Source organism: Orcinus orca, chromosome 7 (genome assembly GCF_937001465.1).
Source record: "Orcinus orca chromosome 7, mOrcOrc1.1, whole genome shotgun sequence".
In the NCBI taxonomy this organism is placed as follows: domain Eukaryota; kingdom Metazoa; phylum Chordata; class Mammalia; order Artiodactyla; family Delphinidae; genus Orcinus; species Orcinus orca.
The window spans coordinates 99,597,979-99,614,395 of record NC_064565.1 but is presented as its reverse complement, the minus strand read 5'-3'; the positions used below and the strand labels follow the sequence as shown (position 1 = coordinate 99,614,395).

Here is a 16,417-nt window from a genome sequence, read left to right as displayed (position 1 = left end):
GGGAGCACAGGTTGGGGAGTTGGGTGGGCCCCACTTCTGAAGTCCCTGAGAAGGTATATGAAGGCATTGGGTGGACAGGAGTCAGCAAGAAGAAACGATAGACCCTGAGTGAGGAGGGAGAAAAAGAACACACGGGGAGAGAGGGGAAAGGGAGGAGAGAGGAGAGAAGAGGAGTCAGCGAGGTTGGCTCAAGGAGGTCCTCTGGGGCTGCAGCATCAGGCCCAGCAGGAAGCAGACGCAGGCTTCAGTCATGGTCATGTGACGTATGGTCGCGGGGTGCTCTGGGGACTGAACCCAGCTCTGCGGTCCACTCACAAGGGGCTTCAAATCCAGCCACCGCCTTTGCCTCCCTGCTTCGAGGCCTGCGCCAGGCTGGGCTTCCCAGTCACTCCCAACCAGGCCCGAGGGACGTGCCCGGAGGGCCCCAGGCCTTCCGAGAGGGCACCTGCCCAGCCTCCTAGGTCCCCAGGATTCAGGCCTGCCTGCTATGTTTTTGTCACTCTGGGACCAGGGGCAAGAGGCTTCACAGAGCGGACCTGGGTTTCTAGGGGCCGTCCTTCAGAAGAGTGCGAAAGCTCAGGACCGGAGCTCCGGACTCAGGCAAAATGATCCTCACGACACACCGTATTCAAAACGCGGATTCGCTGTTGACATTTGACTATGGGGATGTTTCACGTTGAAAAGTGCCACCTAGATTCCCACATGTACAGCCGGTAATGGCTGTCCCTGCAACTGGGGTCTGGGCCCTCCGATCCGTCCTAACCTCCACCAGCTGGCTTCTGTCACTTGTGTCGCCTGTCTGGCCCTGAGAGCATTTGAGTTTGAGACCCCTGGCTGAGCCTTTAAAGAGAAGCCTGTCTAGGCTGACACCCCCTTTGGATGGCAGAGGGCTTCCACAGAAAGCCCCCGACTCATTTCCGCAGAAATCCTGGGACTTGGGCAGTACCGAGTAGGAGCCGGGGGCTCAGAATCGTTAGCTAACTTCACGGAAGCTGGGGATCTGGAGGCCAGGCCTCCGCGCTAGTGTCTGGGGCCTCCCAACTAAGCCTGTGGTCTGGCCTGCCCCGAGACGGGGAGGGCTGGGGGGCAAACCAGCACTCAGGGGGCCAGACCCCCAACGCCACCCCCAGACGGCGGGGCTCGGGCCTCACCACCCTCCGCCTCTCTCCCTGCAGGGGGAGCTGCTGAGCCCGTGCCGCTGCGACGGCTCGGTCAAGTGCACGCACCAGCCTTGCCTCATCAAGTGGATCAGCGAGCGGGGCTGCTGGAGCTGCGAGCTGTGCTACTACAAGTACCACGTCATCGCCATCAGCACAAAGAACCCTCTGCAGGTACAACCGGGGGCTGCCCGCTGGGACGCTGGGGCTCCGGCCCGGGGTTTCCCACACCCCCTGCTTTTCGGCGGGAGGACGACTTCACCTTAGAGTCTGGGCGGTTTGGAGAAAAAGAACAAGATGGGCCAGGTGGGCGAGACGGCAGATGGCAACCGGGCAGGAGGGGGTGAAAGAATTTTTGTGTTTTCTCTTAAGGCTCAGCCAGAAGAGGAGAAAGGGATTGGGGCCGAGAGAGAAATAGATATAGAGGTAAAGAAATGTGGAGAATCAGATGGGAGAGAGAGAATAAGTGAGCTAATGGATGACTGAATGAATGGATGAAAACAGAAAGATAAGGAAAAGGAATAGGAAGAAAAGAGGGGAGGAAGGGAAGGAGGGAGGAAAAAACAAGGAAGAGCAGAGGACAGACGAGTGCAGGAGGGGAAAAGGTAGCGTGGGCGGGTGAGAAGAAAGACAGTGGTAAAGCTACGGGCAGAAAAGAAGAAACAGAGAGAGAGGAGACTCAGTGGTACTTCCCAAACTTGAATGTGTCCTTCACCTGGAATCTGGTCAAAACACAGACTGTGATTCAGGCACGTGGGGTGGGGCCTGAGATCCCGTGTTTCTAACAAGCTATCGAATGATGCGGATGTGGCTGGCCCACAGACCGTCCTTCCTGTGATAAGGGACTAGAGAAAAATGGAGACGAGACAGGAGAGGGAAGCAGAGGAAAAGAGAAGAGGGGGCAAGGAAGAAAGAAATGGGAGAGACTCTGAAGAGTTGTCTGTGAAGGGCCAGGGCAGGGAGGGCAGGGCTCGGGTGAGCTCTGCGAAACAGATTCACACAGGGCTGGACCCGTCAGAACTAAGGGCTCCCCCACTGTCCTCCCCGAACCCTCCCGCCCTGCCCGGATACATCCATCACCCCCAAGCAGCTGGCAGGCCCTGCACCATGTCGTAAATCCTCCAAATCACACAGCTCCCCCCGCGAGGCACAGAGAGAGAGAGAGAGAGCGCTTTGCTTCTGAAAATACCTCCACAAACGCACGGTCAGCCAGTTAAGCTGCCACATAATCAATGAACCAGCGCGCTAGTGAGGGCGGGAACTCAGCAGCTTGGCACCCGTTCGTTGTCTCTCTCCTCCTCTCCGAGGGGGTGGGAGGGAGTCAATCCTGCAGCCCCAGGAGGGCGAGTGCTCTGGGGGTGATGGTGGCATGGGATCTTTGCATGAAGGGCAGCTGGAAACACCTGGAGTTGCAGTGTCCGCACGTGCGGGCCAGCGGGGAGGCTTATTTCCGGAAGGAGGCATTAGAGCCCCCAGGCACCTCGGCCATCCTGACAGTGTACCAAGGGGTCAGAATAAGAAGTGCTTCTCCCTGCGCTGGTTCCATCTTTAGCCATTCATTCCAAAATCTTGAAGTGTCTTAAAATAGCAGTGCCGTGAGGCAGCTGACTCCACGCCCTGGAGTGCGTTAACTCTTCCCTTCCTTCTCAGCTGATTCAAACCTTGGAAAAGGGTCAGAGTCCAAACCCACAAGCTCACCCCCAAGTGCCCCCTTGGCCCCGCCCTTGGCTCATAAACAGGAATCAGCCCTCGACACAAAAAATGAAGAACCATTTAGGGATAACTTTTTCCTGGGGGTAAAGAAAAGGTAAGAAAAGGTCATTCTAATCTCATAAGTGCGGTAAGCAGACGGCAGTATTGACAAATTTGATCTATGGCTTTATTCTTAAGTTACTACCGTGTCTTTAACTGTGAGTTTTTAGTCGCTGGAGACTCTCTGATTCTGTTACTTCTGGATTGGGAGCGGACCATTGCATTCAATGGTGTGTGCTCAGTAAATGCCATTTCACTTTTCCAGATAGTACCGGAAGAAGGATGTAGTCCGGACTGGCAGCAGTGTTGTGTGATCGTGGCCCAGACTGTCCCAATTGCATGTCCTGGGCTCGGGCTCAGCCAGGTGTGAGACGGCTGCTTGCTCAGCCATGGCGGGGCAACTTCTGCTCTCCCAGGCGAGCCCGACCATCTGTGGTACAGGATGGAGCAGGCAGGCCCTACCACGAGCGAGCAGAGCAGTGGATGGGGTGCCGGAGCGACCTCTGCCGTCAGAGTAGGAACGTTTCTTGCAGGTCTTAGCTCTCTCACCTCTTGGTTCACGCCCCATATGATGCTGTGAGAAACAGTGGACAAGACAGCACGTTATCTCAGTGACCCTCCGCAAGCTCTGTTTCTAGAAAGAGCCCCTTGAGAAAGGAGGCATTTCAGGGTAGCCTTGTGGCCTCAAGGCTCTGTGGCTGCTTCGCATCCTCTTTGCTACGCCTGAACTGCCATCATATAAATGAACATTTAGTTAGTGCTAACTGGGGACCAGTCAATGTCCTAGGTATTCCCATACATTATCACATTTAATACTGAAAACAACCCAATGCACTATTATTATTCCCAGTTTACAGATGAGACAGTAGAGGCACAGAGGGGTCAGCAGTTTGTCCAAGGTCACCCTGGTGGAGCAGGGTTACATCCAAGGGGTCTGACTTCTGAGTCTGGCCCTTAACCTCTACCCTGCAGTGCCCAGCACAGAGTTTGCTAAGTACAGTTATAAGTAGGCCCACCTTGACATGCATAGCTGTACTTTTGCTGAAACATAATGAAGAACAGAAATGATGGCAGTGTGTACCCTTCAGAGCACTGATTAATTTCACTTAACCATCACAATACTCTAGGAAGCAGGAGGGACCAACTATCTCCACTTTTTGGAAGTCTTGATGATTTTTTTTTAAATATTTTTTTTTTGTAAATGTATGTATTTATTTATTTACTTTTGGCTGCGTTGGGTCTTCATTGCCGCGCGGGCTTTCTCTAGTTGTGGTGAGCCGGGGCCCCTCCTCATTGTGGTACGTGGGCTTCTCATTGTGGTGGCTTCTCTTGGTGCAGAGCACAGGGCCTAGGTGCACGGGCTTCAGCCGTTGCAGCACACGGGCTCAGCAGTTGTGGCTTGCGGGCTCCAGAGCACAGGCTCAGTAGTTGTGGTGCATGGGCTTAGTTGCTCCGTGGCATGTAGGATCTTCCTGGACCAGGGCTCGAACCCGTGTCCCCTGCATTGGCAGGCGGATTCCCAACCACTGCACCACCAGGGAAGTCCCTTGATGATTTATTGACTTCTCCTAGGTCACAGTCCACAAGCTGGAGAAGAGCTGGGTTAGGATTGGGTTGCCTGGCCCTTGCTCACTTCCCCTTCCTGTTATAAGGAAGGAATCATCCCGTCTTCATGCACTTTCCTCTTTGTCTCTCCATTTGCTGCACAGCAGGGCACGGAGAAATCTCAGGACACTGCAATCAGGATCTCGCTGGGGACGAAGCTCTGGGGGTCTGGCGGTGGCACAGCCTGGTGCCTCTGGGGCCCTTCTCCCCTTCCCAGCCTCCCTGGGAGATTGCAGAGCTCTCCTGTCCTCTGCTTTCTCCTTGCAGCTCTGTGGAGCCTCCCATCGGACAGACAGGAGGAGAGCCTTGTGCATATCACCCCGTCCTGTTCTTTCTTCTTCCTGCTTCAAATTGTAGTCGGGAGCGCTGTTTAGTTTCCTCAGGTGGCTTAGGGGCTGGTAGGAAGGGGCTTTAGGGATTAAGGGGAGCTTCCTGTGCCTCTCCATTTGGGGTTTGTGAAATCTGGAGCAGAAAGGGAGGGTATTGATGTCACAGTGGTGGAAACAAAAAGCTCAGTCAGGAGGCAGGCTCTGGAAGAAGCATTTGTTGTCTAAGAGAGGAGCCTGTCGGATCAGGCCATCTTCTGGAAAATGCCTTTGTTATGTGTAACCCTAGGCTGGAGAGTGGAAAATGTAAAGGCCCAATTACCTGTGATGGGATGCGATCTGTATAATTAAGTGCAAAGGCTAATGTCCTACATCTAGACTAGCAAGCAAAATGTTTTCCAGTAGTTACAGTTCCTTAGGGGCCTCTGGTCAGTCCTGGCTGGAGCCAGAATCAGTGCTTCCATCCAGGCCATTTAATGTGCAGGGAGGGCTCACTGTTGGCAGAAGGAAGGTTGTCCGCCTTTCCTTGAGAGTTCTGAAATGCCTCCTGAAATGTCTCCTGAAATGCCTTCTGGGGATGCTCTCTGCAGGGCATTATGCAAACTGCTACAGTCAGGAGATAGTCCTTCCCTCCACCTTCCCAAACCAGATCCTGTCACTTCCCTTCTTAAAACTGTTCAAGAGGGCTTCCTTGGTGGCGCAGTGGTTAAGAGTCCATCTGCAAATGCAAGGGACATGGGTCCGTGCCCCGGTCTGGGAAGATCCCACATGCCGCGGAGCGGCTGGGCCTGTGAGCCATGGCCGCTGAGCCTGCGCATCTGGAGCCTGTGCTCCGCAACGGGAGAGGCCACAACAGTGAGAGGCCCACTTTCCGGGAAGATCCCACATGCCATGGAGCGGCTAGGCCCGTGAGCCATGGCCGCTGAGCCTGCGCATCTGGAGCCTGTGCTCCACAATGGGAGAGGCCACAACAGTGAGAGGCCCACTTACCGCAAAAAAAACCAACAACAAACTGTTCAAGAGCATCATGTTTACTCTTATGATAAAGTCAAAAATCTGTGCATGTTCTTCAAGCTTCCACGTGGTCTTCCCTTCTTACTTTTCCAGTCGTCTCACCCCATACTCCCTGCTCTCTGCTCCCCCCACTCTGGTCTTCTTCCAGGTTTTCATGTTCACCATGCTTTCTGCTGTCACAGGGCCTTTGCACATGCTCTTCCCTCTGCGGAGCACGCCTCCCTCCTCGCTTTGCCCAGTAAATTCCCAGTCAACTCATTGCTTCCTCTGGGAAGTGAAACCCCCTATCGTAGGCTCTCACATGCCATATACCTCCCTTTCTTACTCCAGATGGATTGCTGTAGTAAATAATTCTTTGGTTGTCTGTGTTCCCTAGATGAAAAGCCCTGTGAAGGCAGAAGTCTTGTATGTTTTTGCTTACTGCCTTGTCTTCAGCACCTAGCAGGATGCCTGGCACACAGAGAATACCCAGTACATATTTGCTGAGCAACAGTATGAATAAATTCCAAACTAAAATTCAACTCACGGCTCATCTAGGCCTATGCTACCTGGACCAGCCATAGACTCATAGAATTTTGGAGTAGAAACCCACCCACACCCTAGCCTTCAACCCATCCATCAATACTGCTATTAGCATAGTGCTTTTTTCTGTTTAAAAAAACCCCTGAAATCTCAGTGTTCATATACGGTCAGTAAATTATACTGTTTTTCTTACCTCTCCCCCACATCCTGGGTCCTGTCTTTGTCTGTTGAATTGGTAATCTCTAGCATGTATATTAAATGACATGCCAAGTGGTGTTGTAGAAAACAAGTGAAAAAAATAATAACAATAAAAAAGGCCTGTACCCTCTCAGCACCTGTTAGTGAGAAAATAATGTGTTGCTCAGAAAAGAATATCCTGGGGACCCGGAACACCACCTACACTCTGCATTTCCACTTTTTCTTCCCATTTTTCTGTCTGTATCCTCATCAACCACAAAGGCCTTCCTTCCCAGCCATGCCCGCCCAGAACCCCCTCCCTGTAAAGGCTTCCGATCATCTAGTGTGATACAGGTTTCCTCCACGTCAAAAGCACAGTGTCAGCCTCAGGAACTTGCAAATATAGCCATCGCATTACAAGTTGGAAAGCCCAGGTTTAAATCCAGAGGCGAGAGGTTGGGGCAGCAGAAGGAGGACGGATGGGAATGGGATGGACGTGGGGCGAGGGCATCCAAGCAACTGCTAACCCGCCGTTCTCTTCTCTGCAGTGGCAGGCCATCTCTCTGACAGTCATTGAGAAGGTTCAGATCGCAGCTGCCATCCTGGGTTCCCTCTTCCTCATCGCCAGTATCTCTTGGCTCATCTGGTCGACCTTCAGCCCCTCAGCAAAATGGCAGCGCCAAGACCTCCTCTTCCAGATCTGCTACGGGATGTATGGATTCATGGATGTGGTGTGCATAGGTGGGTCTGGGGCTCGTCTCTACCGGAAATGGGGAGCTGCATACTGATGAGTTAGACATATCCCTCAGGGTCCCTCCGCCTTGAAGGTCAAAGCAGAGAGGGCACCAGGCTTGAGATCTGTGAGCTCGGGAGGGGCCAGAGGCTTAGATTTGAGGGGTGAGAAGAGAGTAGGAGGAAGCAGAGCAAAGGAGGAAGATCTAAGTGTTTCCCAAGCAAATCTGCCCTTCCCAGTTGAAGATAAGAATAAGGAAACTTGTCCTAAAAATATCTGAGAAAGGTAGGTTGGTCAGTCTACCTGCCTCAAGCGAGTTGTGGAAGGCCTCTTATCTGTTGTGTGCACCACCGTTGCCAAGTCATGACAAAGGATGCCTGTACATTTAATTCCGTTCTCTTCACAGCAAAACGCCCAGAAACAGCCATGACGATACCTGCTCCCTTCATTTCCCAGCTTTCTTTAAGCCTATTAATGCCCAAGCTTTCTCTAGCCTAGTGGTTTGCAAAGTGTATATAGTCCTGGGGTTCCACACACAACTTCAGGAGCCACTGTTAGGACTGGAGAATGGAATGCTATACAGACAGGCTCTGAAACTTCACCCCTGCCTCACCCTGAGCTTCTGCACTTTCTTCTGTTTATATATGTGTCTGTTCCAGGTAAGGTTTTGTTTAAAAACCTTCAGTGTTTTAGCAAAAGGTCGGAAACCCACCACTGCCGTTCCTGCTTGTTTCCTTACGCCTTTCCCAAATGTACGTTCCCTCCTCTTCCATTATGTTAGGTTGGTTGGTGGAGGGCTCTCTGTTTTTCCCAACAGATGACTGTGGCTGTCAACTCTGAAGTCTTCATCCAAGTGACTGAGGAGGTGGGGAATGACCCCGGTTTTCTCTGAGTGAATGAAGCATGCTCAAGCCCTGGTCATACACCCCAACCTGGACCTCTCAGGTTAGCCCCCAGGCTGCAGCGCTGAGAGTACCAGAGCTCCACAGTTGTCCTCGCCGCACATCAGTCTGTGTATGATGTCAAATATGCTACACTACTCTGTTTGGCAAGAAAACATCTATTAGCTAGAATTGGGCTGAGAGGGTGTTCATTTTCTTTGGGGTCCTTTAATACTGGGAATCAGAGAGGCCTGGAGAATTGCATACCGATTACAGCAGCCAGAGACCAGTGATGCTGGAACTTGTAAACTTGTCTAAGCGTCTTGCTGCCTCTCCCTGCTGGCTAAACTCCACCCTAAGTACCTCCCCCCTAAGTTCAAGAGCCTTTTAAACACGGCCCGTAGGCAGTGAAAGCAACAGACCGCCCAGGCTTGGAGGCCTGTGCAAGAGAGAGGACTGTGGAGGGGGAGGAATTTGACTTTGAGGCGTTCTAATTCAGTTCCCTCTCCTACCAGACTCCTTTCCTACTCCTGCTGGGGAACAGGCTGTAGATGCCAAAAACCAGGTGCGTCTCCATATGGAGGTGTGTGGCTCCGGCGTGGAGGTGGAAGCAGTGGAAGCCTTCCTGTAGGGGCCCTCCCAGCTGCCCTTCGTTCTCCTTCAGGCAGGCTTTTGATCAGTCCCTGGTGTGCGCATCTGTGAGACATGCTTTCCTGTCACGTGGTGTATGGATAAGCTTTGGCTGCAGTAACAAACAGCTCCAAAATCGCACTGCCTCCCAACAAGCGTTTATGTCCCATTCATGGGTCTGCAAGATGGTTTGGTTCTGCTGGGCTTGGCTGGACTTAGCTTCTGACTGTGTATTGGGTTCAGGCCTTCTCCTCATGTTGGGGCCCAGGCTAAAGGAGCAGGGACTACTGGGGTGTGTTCTTCTAGCCAAGCACAGGAGCACAGGAGTATGGGTGGAAACTTGCAGCGCTTCTCAAATCTTCTGCTCAGTACTGGCACCCTGTCCCTTCTGCCCACAGCCCATGGGCCAATGAAGTCACCAGTAAGCTCCTCCCCTGGAGGGAGCGTGGGTGAGAGAGAGAAACGTAAATACCATCTCCCAGTCAGGGCTCCATAGATTTGAAAACGGAGAGAACGGGACATAGAAAAGGATTGGTCATGTGATCGACCAGTGCAACTCCCTTGTTTTGAAGTTGAGAGAACAGGGGCCCAGGGAAGGGAAGTAATCTTCTCAAGATTGCTCAGCTGGGATTAGCAGCAAGGTCTCCCAGCTGGCGGTCTAATGCTCTTTCCATTATCCTTGCATCAGATACCAGGAATCCTGCAGAGTCACTTACGGAGTACCTACAGATGCCACCTATGACTTTGAAGGCACCTGGGCCCACTTACAGGAGGGGCCTTCACCGCAGGCCTGCTCCCTGGGGCTCTGAGCCACCCAGCACCCCTACTCGGACCTGCCTAGTGCTCATGGGGTCTCCCCTTAGGAGGGGTCCTCAGCTCCATCTCCTCTGTCTCTTCCTGGCCCCGCTATCTACCTGCCTGCCCCCGGCCCACTTTTCTCTCTCTTCTTGTATACACGTGGCACTCAGTCACTCCGTTTATGGGAGACGCAGAGGGAGCCATGTACTGAGAGTGTTCACATTGTTGTCCTTCCTTCCAAGCTCTCAGGAGAGCATCCTTTCCCAGGTGTACAGCCACACCGTGAACTATCCACTCTGCTCAGGCAGCCAGCGACTGCTTGGAGACAGCCAGCGGATAGGAGGGGAATGCATAGGGACCCTAATCGCTTTCGGTGCCGTCCAAAAGTGGTCAGATATATTTAGATTTAGACTATCTCACCTTTAAAAAGTTCAGACTGCTCTATTATTTTATTGATTCTAACTGGAGCTAATTCTGTTTCAGAAGCGTGTCCCCAGGGGCAATGATTATTCCCCCCATTTTTCGGATGGTGAAACTCTGAGACTGAAGAATTTGTCTTAGGTTAATTCAGGCAGCACGGTAGGGCTCTCAGTTCAGGGTTCAGGGTTTTTTTGTTTGTTCGTTTTTTGCAGTACACGGGCCTCTCACTGTTGTGGCCTCTCCTGTTGCGGAGCACAGGCTCCAGACGCGCAGGCCCAGCAGCCATGGCTCACGGGCCCAGCCGCTCCGCGGCATGTGGGATCTTCCCGGACCGGGGCACGAACCCATGTCCCCTGCATCGGCAGGCGGACTCTCAACCACTGAGCCACCAGGGAAGCCCTGTTTGTTTGTTTTTTTTAAGAGATGCTGTCCATAGGAGAAAATGCTGGGAGACAAAGTTAAAAAGGAAGTAATATGTGATCTTGTTAAGAGAGTGGGAGCTGATGGGCCGGAGCTGGAAGGCACACATTCTTGTGGTGGTTGCGATGATGATGATTTTGATGATGATGATGATGATCAAGAGTAATGATGGTGGTTGTAAGGGTGAAGTTCAAGCACGAGACACTTCTCCTCTACCATGTTCTGGTCAGTTGCAGTGGAGGCGGGGGGAACACACAGCACTGCAAAAGTGGGTGTAAGTCCCACGTACCGCAAAAAAAAAAAAAAAGTGGGTGTAAAAATGTCAGCTTTTAAGGGCTCTCTGGAAGGGAAAGTCAGGTGGAGCCTCTTTATTTTTAGGCTTAACTAGACATTCAGACTTACGGAGCTACAGGAGAGCATGAGATTCACCTAGAGGAATGCAGGACAGGACCCACAGCCTCCATAAGGCAGGTCCAGCTTACCTCTGCAGGCGAGTCCTCGCCACACTCCCGATCCTAGTCTAGGGCTAGTCTCTCAGCCCCCAAATGATAGTTCAGAAACGAGGAGATGAGATCCACAACAGTGGGTCCATCTTAGCCTAGTTTCCAGGGTCCCCGCAAAAGTCACACTTATTCACCAGAGTCGCTGGACTCAGAAAGCCCAATGCTACAGCCTCCCAGCAGTCTTCACGGTAAAGCGCCCACCCGTCAGGGGTCACCTCCAACTTAGGCAATGCTATAACCCAGCTGACGCTCCACCTTCATCAGATCTTCAGGGGCGACAAACCAGAATGCCAACCCAGGGTCCAGTCTGTTCCTCTAGAAGGAGAGTGTGCCGTAACTTCTCTCCTACACCTCCTGCCTCCATTCACGAATCTGCACTTCTGGCCTGATTCACTGAACCAATGGGAGGCAGAGAAGCTAGAACAGGGACAGAGACCAGGCTGGGCCAGCCAGGAGGAGGCACGATGTGGTCCTTTTACTGCACAAAGATGGAAACCACAGAGAGCCACAGGGGGGGCACCTACAGGCTTCTGAGGCAGTCACCAGCTTTAAAACTCAATCATTGAGCTCACTTCCATTGGAAAAGAAGAAACTTTCCTTCCAGAAGTCCTGGGAGAGTGGAAGAAGATGATATGAAAAGGTGGGCGGAGGAAGGGCGGGATCCTCACCAGAGAGTGGGTGGAAGTGGAAATGAGGGAGGTGGGTGTTTTCAAGAGATGTTGGGCAAATAAAAATGTTGACGGAATGAATCCATGTCCATAGACCCAAGCTGCCTGGATAGATGGAGCAATTCAGTACCTGGATAGAAATTTTATCCTCGGGAGAAAGGAAAATGAGTCTAGCCCCGTGCTAACTCAAGAGGTGGAGTAAGAAAGGAATAAGACCGTTTGTTAAAATAATTCTTTGAACTTTCTCTACGCTTCAGACACCTTGGTCTATCCCCTAGACTGTTAAATGGCCTCAGATAGTATAAATCTGAGTTAACATAATATAGAGGTTTAATTAATCCTTAAAAATGTATTTCGCTTTTCTATCAGAGTGGTGTGCTAAGGGAAAGTTGGTGAGAGTGGGAGAGGCACATGAGGAGAAACTCCACTGAGCACCAACACCAGCTCAGCAGATATTCTCTGCCATGAAGCTAAGAGGACGCAGAGTCTGGGACATGGTCAGCTTGCTGTTTGTGAAGCTACGTCAGCCCCATCCATGGCTGTGTCCACCTGGCTGGCCTCCAGGTCAATCAGTGAAGGCAATGACTATCAGACAATGGCCTTTGGTTCTCACCAAAGGATTTTGCCTGAAATGGTTTCCAGGAAGGCCCGGATTCTCTGTTTGATGCAGCATGGGTCCAGGGTTGTGGACAATGTCTCTGGACTTGGTCATATCAGAGGGTTGTATATTCTGGGATATGGGCTGCCTCTACAGTTGGCTTACAGTCCTAACTCCCTAGACCAATCTGTGCCACTGTGAAAGCCAGATGTAAGTTGCTGTAGACAGAGCAAACCACCAAACCCCTGCAACAGAGAGGAACTGAGAAAGGGGCCAACAACTCTAAAAGATAAGCAAGGTAAGTATTATCCATATTTAACAGGTGAGAATAGGTTTAAAGCAGTTGGGCTCCAGGTAACATAACTAAGAGATGGCAGAGCTGAGGACCGGACCACAAACTTCTGGCTCCAATTCCTGGGCACTTTTTACCGCCTATTTCATCTCTGATTGTGCTGTGAAATTGCAGATGCAGGGATTGGATGAGGAGGCAGGTTGATGGGAAATTGGTCCAGTAATACCTTGACCCATAGAGTAATGGCTGGTAACAATAAGAAATTCAGTGAGCCCCAGCTGCTCCTGTCCCGTACTCGGGGTTTTGGAGGTTAGCCGTTGTTGTACCTCCCTTTTAATCAGTGCTGTTCTGACACCAGCTGAGAGGGAGACTTGAGAAGTTGAGATGAAATTTGGGTAGTTTGTCTCCCCATGACATTCTGGTGAAAGGTACTTGGGATGTGGATGGCTAAATTTACTGGTTAGCATGGAATTAGGGAATCCACTCCTTCACTCAGAAATATTTATTGAAAGGGCACCTGCTCTCAAGGATCTTACACTTCACTGGGGATGCAGACAAGGTGATTACTGATGGCAATAATAAGAGCTGGGACACAGAGACGAGTGAGCACAGGAAATGACTGAATCAGAGTGGGCTTGGGATGGCCAGATCCATTCATTCAGTATCATTTGTTGGATGTCTTGTTTTGTTCCTGAAACTAGGGAATATTAACACAGAGATGAATGAGACACAGTCCCTGCCCTCAAGGAGCTCACAGTCTATAAATAAATCACAACACAGCAGGAGTTTTACAAGATATAGAGGAAGGTAGAACCGAGCAGAGAGCGATTAACTCTCTCTTAGAGGTGTCCAAGAAGGGTTTCTAAAGGAAGGAACCCTATCCTTGAGCTAATTTTAAAAGATATGTCAAAATTTATCCAGGGGCTTCCCTGGTGGCGCAGTGGTTGAGAGTCCGCCTGCCGATGCAGGGGACACAGGTTCGTGCCCCGGTCTGGGAGGATCCCACATGCTGCCGAGCAGCTGGGCCCGTGAGCCATGGCTGCTGAGACTGCGTGTCCGGAGCCTGTGCTCTGCAACGGGAGAGGCCACAACAGTGAGAGGCCCGTGTACAGCAAAAAAAAAAAAAAAAAAAATTATCCAGAAAAGTGGAGAACTTTCCAGGCAGAACTGTGTAGAGACACAGAAACATGCGAGAACAAGGTGTGCTTAGGAAACTTTGGGCAGATTTATATGGCTTGGTGCAAAGAGCCAGGGTGGAGAGGTGGGTCATGGGGATGGGGAGGTTGGCAAGAACCAGATCTCACAGATCACGAATCACGTGCTAAGCAGCTCAGACTACCCTGTTGGTGATGGGGAGGGATTGATAAGATTTTATACGGAGAAGAATTATGACCAGATGTGTGTTTTAAAGAGACAGCTCTGGTAGCTGTGGCGAGGATGGATCAGAGCTGGACAGACTAGACATTGGGAGAGGCCAGCTGCAAACATGATTGTAATAGTCTGAGCAAGAAGGAAAGAGATGCAAAACAGTGGCAATGGGGAAGAAGTGTATGGGATGACCTTGAGCAGCACATAGGATGTGGACTTGATAGGACTGTCTGAACTCCTTCAGGCAAGTGGGAGCCCCGGGGCTCTGGCTCGAGTGGGGACTAGGCGCCATTGCTGAGCATGAGAATGGGGTGGGCAATGGATGAAACAAATGGGAACCAAAGTAAATGTCTTCAGCAAAGGCAACAACAAAAAAAGGACCATCCTAAACCTAAAATCTAGGCAGAGAGGCAAGAGGCAGTTGCTAAGTCAAGAGTTTGCAGTAGAAGAGATGCAAGACACGTGGAGGACATTATCTGCAAAGAGGAGAATGCAAGGCCAGGAAGGTGTCCTTTGCTGGGGTAGAAAGAGGGAAAGGCTTTCTTTTAGTGCACAGGTGGTCCCCTCCTGTGACATAGAGGAAGATGTAGAGGGCATTGAACCATTTCTGACTAGGGCTGGTAACTGATGGGAAGGGGGACAGGTAAGGAAAGTAGGCAGTTGAAGACAGATTTGGAAGGCAACAATTAGAGGTGTTTGAAGCTGTGGATTTTGAATAGATAACTTAGGAGGAACGTTCAGAGAGTAGACTAAGGACAGAGACCTGGGCAACATTAAACACTTACGGGATGGAAGGAGACAGAAGATGAGAAAACAGCAGGAGAGACTGAGCCACAAAACCCAGAGAGCTGGGTCTCCGAAGTGGCAGGCGTGGTGCTACATAATGGTCTGGGACTGCATATTGCTCAGTTTCTTACTAACCTTTTGACCTTAAGTGATTTGCATAACCTCTCTCTGCTTTTGTCTTCCCATCTGTGAAATGGGCTGATAACACTGTCTTCAGAGGTTTGTTGAGAGGATTGAATAAGATGGCACGTGTAAAGGAGCAGGCACTTATACGTATCAGTGACCAGGGTAGGAGGTACTTGGTCAGGGTAGATTTCCCTCGAGGTAGACACTCAATAAAGGTATGCCAAAACAGTTAAAACCTGAATCCAGCCACAGCCTGGAGAGGCTGACCCGGAGTCCTCCCATAATTGAGAACCAGCTGTTATTTGGAGCAGTGCCTCTTCTGGAAGGTTTAGGCTCCCTCACCCGTGTCCCCTCAATGAGAAGATCTGATTACATCGAGCGTCCTCGTTCCACCTGCCTACTCTTCCGTCATCTCTAATGACGCTGTCTTCCCCGGCAGAGAAGTTGACAGAGCCACCCAGGAAACAAATGGGACGTTCTCTGCTCCAGTGGGTCAAGTTATTAGGATTTAACAAGAGCAAACTAATTAAGGTCTCTGGCACCAAAAACATTTTTTTTCACTCCACAGACCCAAGAGATTGGCCACCAAGAAGTCAACTCTGCAGAAATGAGGACCTCATCCTCATCATGTTTGTTTTTCGCTTGTGAGCGAAATAGGGTCAGGGTGAGGAAAGCGAGCAAGATTCCGAAGCTGTGGCTTAGGGTAATTGATGAAGTTATAGAAAGGTTTTGTTAAAACTTCCTCTGTGTGCAGTATACTCAGTAACTTCCCTATGATTTAGAGGTACCTGATACCTGCCCTCTGAGATAAAGGGATTCAAATCCCAGTTTACAGCAAGTGGGCAGGGGGTCGGGGCAGCCGGGCTGTGAAAACACTGCTTTTCAAACTTAATTTTAATTCACATTAACAAAAAACACATATATGCCGCAAGGATTCCTTCCCTCCCTCCCTCCCTCCTTCTGGGTAGAAATGACCTCACCTGTCAAATCTCTTAATTCCCTGATTAGGAAACTGAAAATATGGAGGAGGCAGCCTGGTGCAGCAGAAGAGACTAGGCAGCAGAAGACCTAGATCTGATGAGCAGATAAGCTACCAGCTACCTCTGTGACCTGGGGCAAGTTACTGCCTCTCTCTACAACTCAGCTGACTTACCTATAAACCAAGAGGGTTGAACCTGATAACCTACAAGGTCCTTTCAGGTCTGACATCCCAGGATTTTTGAGTTACTTCCATCGTGAGAGGTCATGACTGTCAGAGGTTGACAATCGTGACTGCGGGGATGGCCAATACTGCTGGGCCAGGCCGAACAGCCCACAAGCGTCCGCCACAGAAATGGGCCAGACAATGCTCAGTCCATGTTCCGTTACCTGCGTGCGGCTTATCCAACTTCCTGGATTAACTGTTAACACATATCACCCCACCCCCTTCCTTAAGCACCTCCCCTCCATCCCCCGACCCCCGCTTCCTGCGCGCGGTCACCCTTCTCCACACCTGAGCTGCTGGATGCTCGGAGGATGAAGGTGACGGATTTAGAAGTAGACATGCCAAGCACTCACTGTCCCCCTCCAAGGAGACCCCTTGGGAGGCAGTTCAGTTATTCCAGTTATGCTGACAAGGCTCGAATATTTCAGGAACAGCTC

At 51.0% G+C, this 16,417-nt stretch overlaps 1 protein-coding gene across 1 annotated transcript in view; it reads left to right on the top strand.

Annotated features, from left to right (window-relative positions):
- The window catches only part of MARCHF4 (membrane associated ring-CH-type finger 4), a 103,086-nt gene that overhangs the window by 78,447 nt on the left and 8,222 nt on the right, over nucleotides 1-16,417 (top strand). The window contains exons 2-3 of the mRNA XM_049711897.1: nucleotides 1,176-1,331; nucleotides 7,102-7,294. Of these exons, the coding sequence (XP_049567854.1) occupies nucleotides 1,176-1,331; nucleotides 7,102-7,294 (349 nt within the window). The remainder of the gene's footprint in view (nucleotides 1-1,175; nucleotides 1,332-7,101; nucleotides 7,295-16,417) is intronic.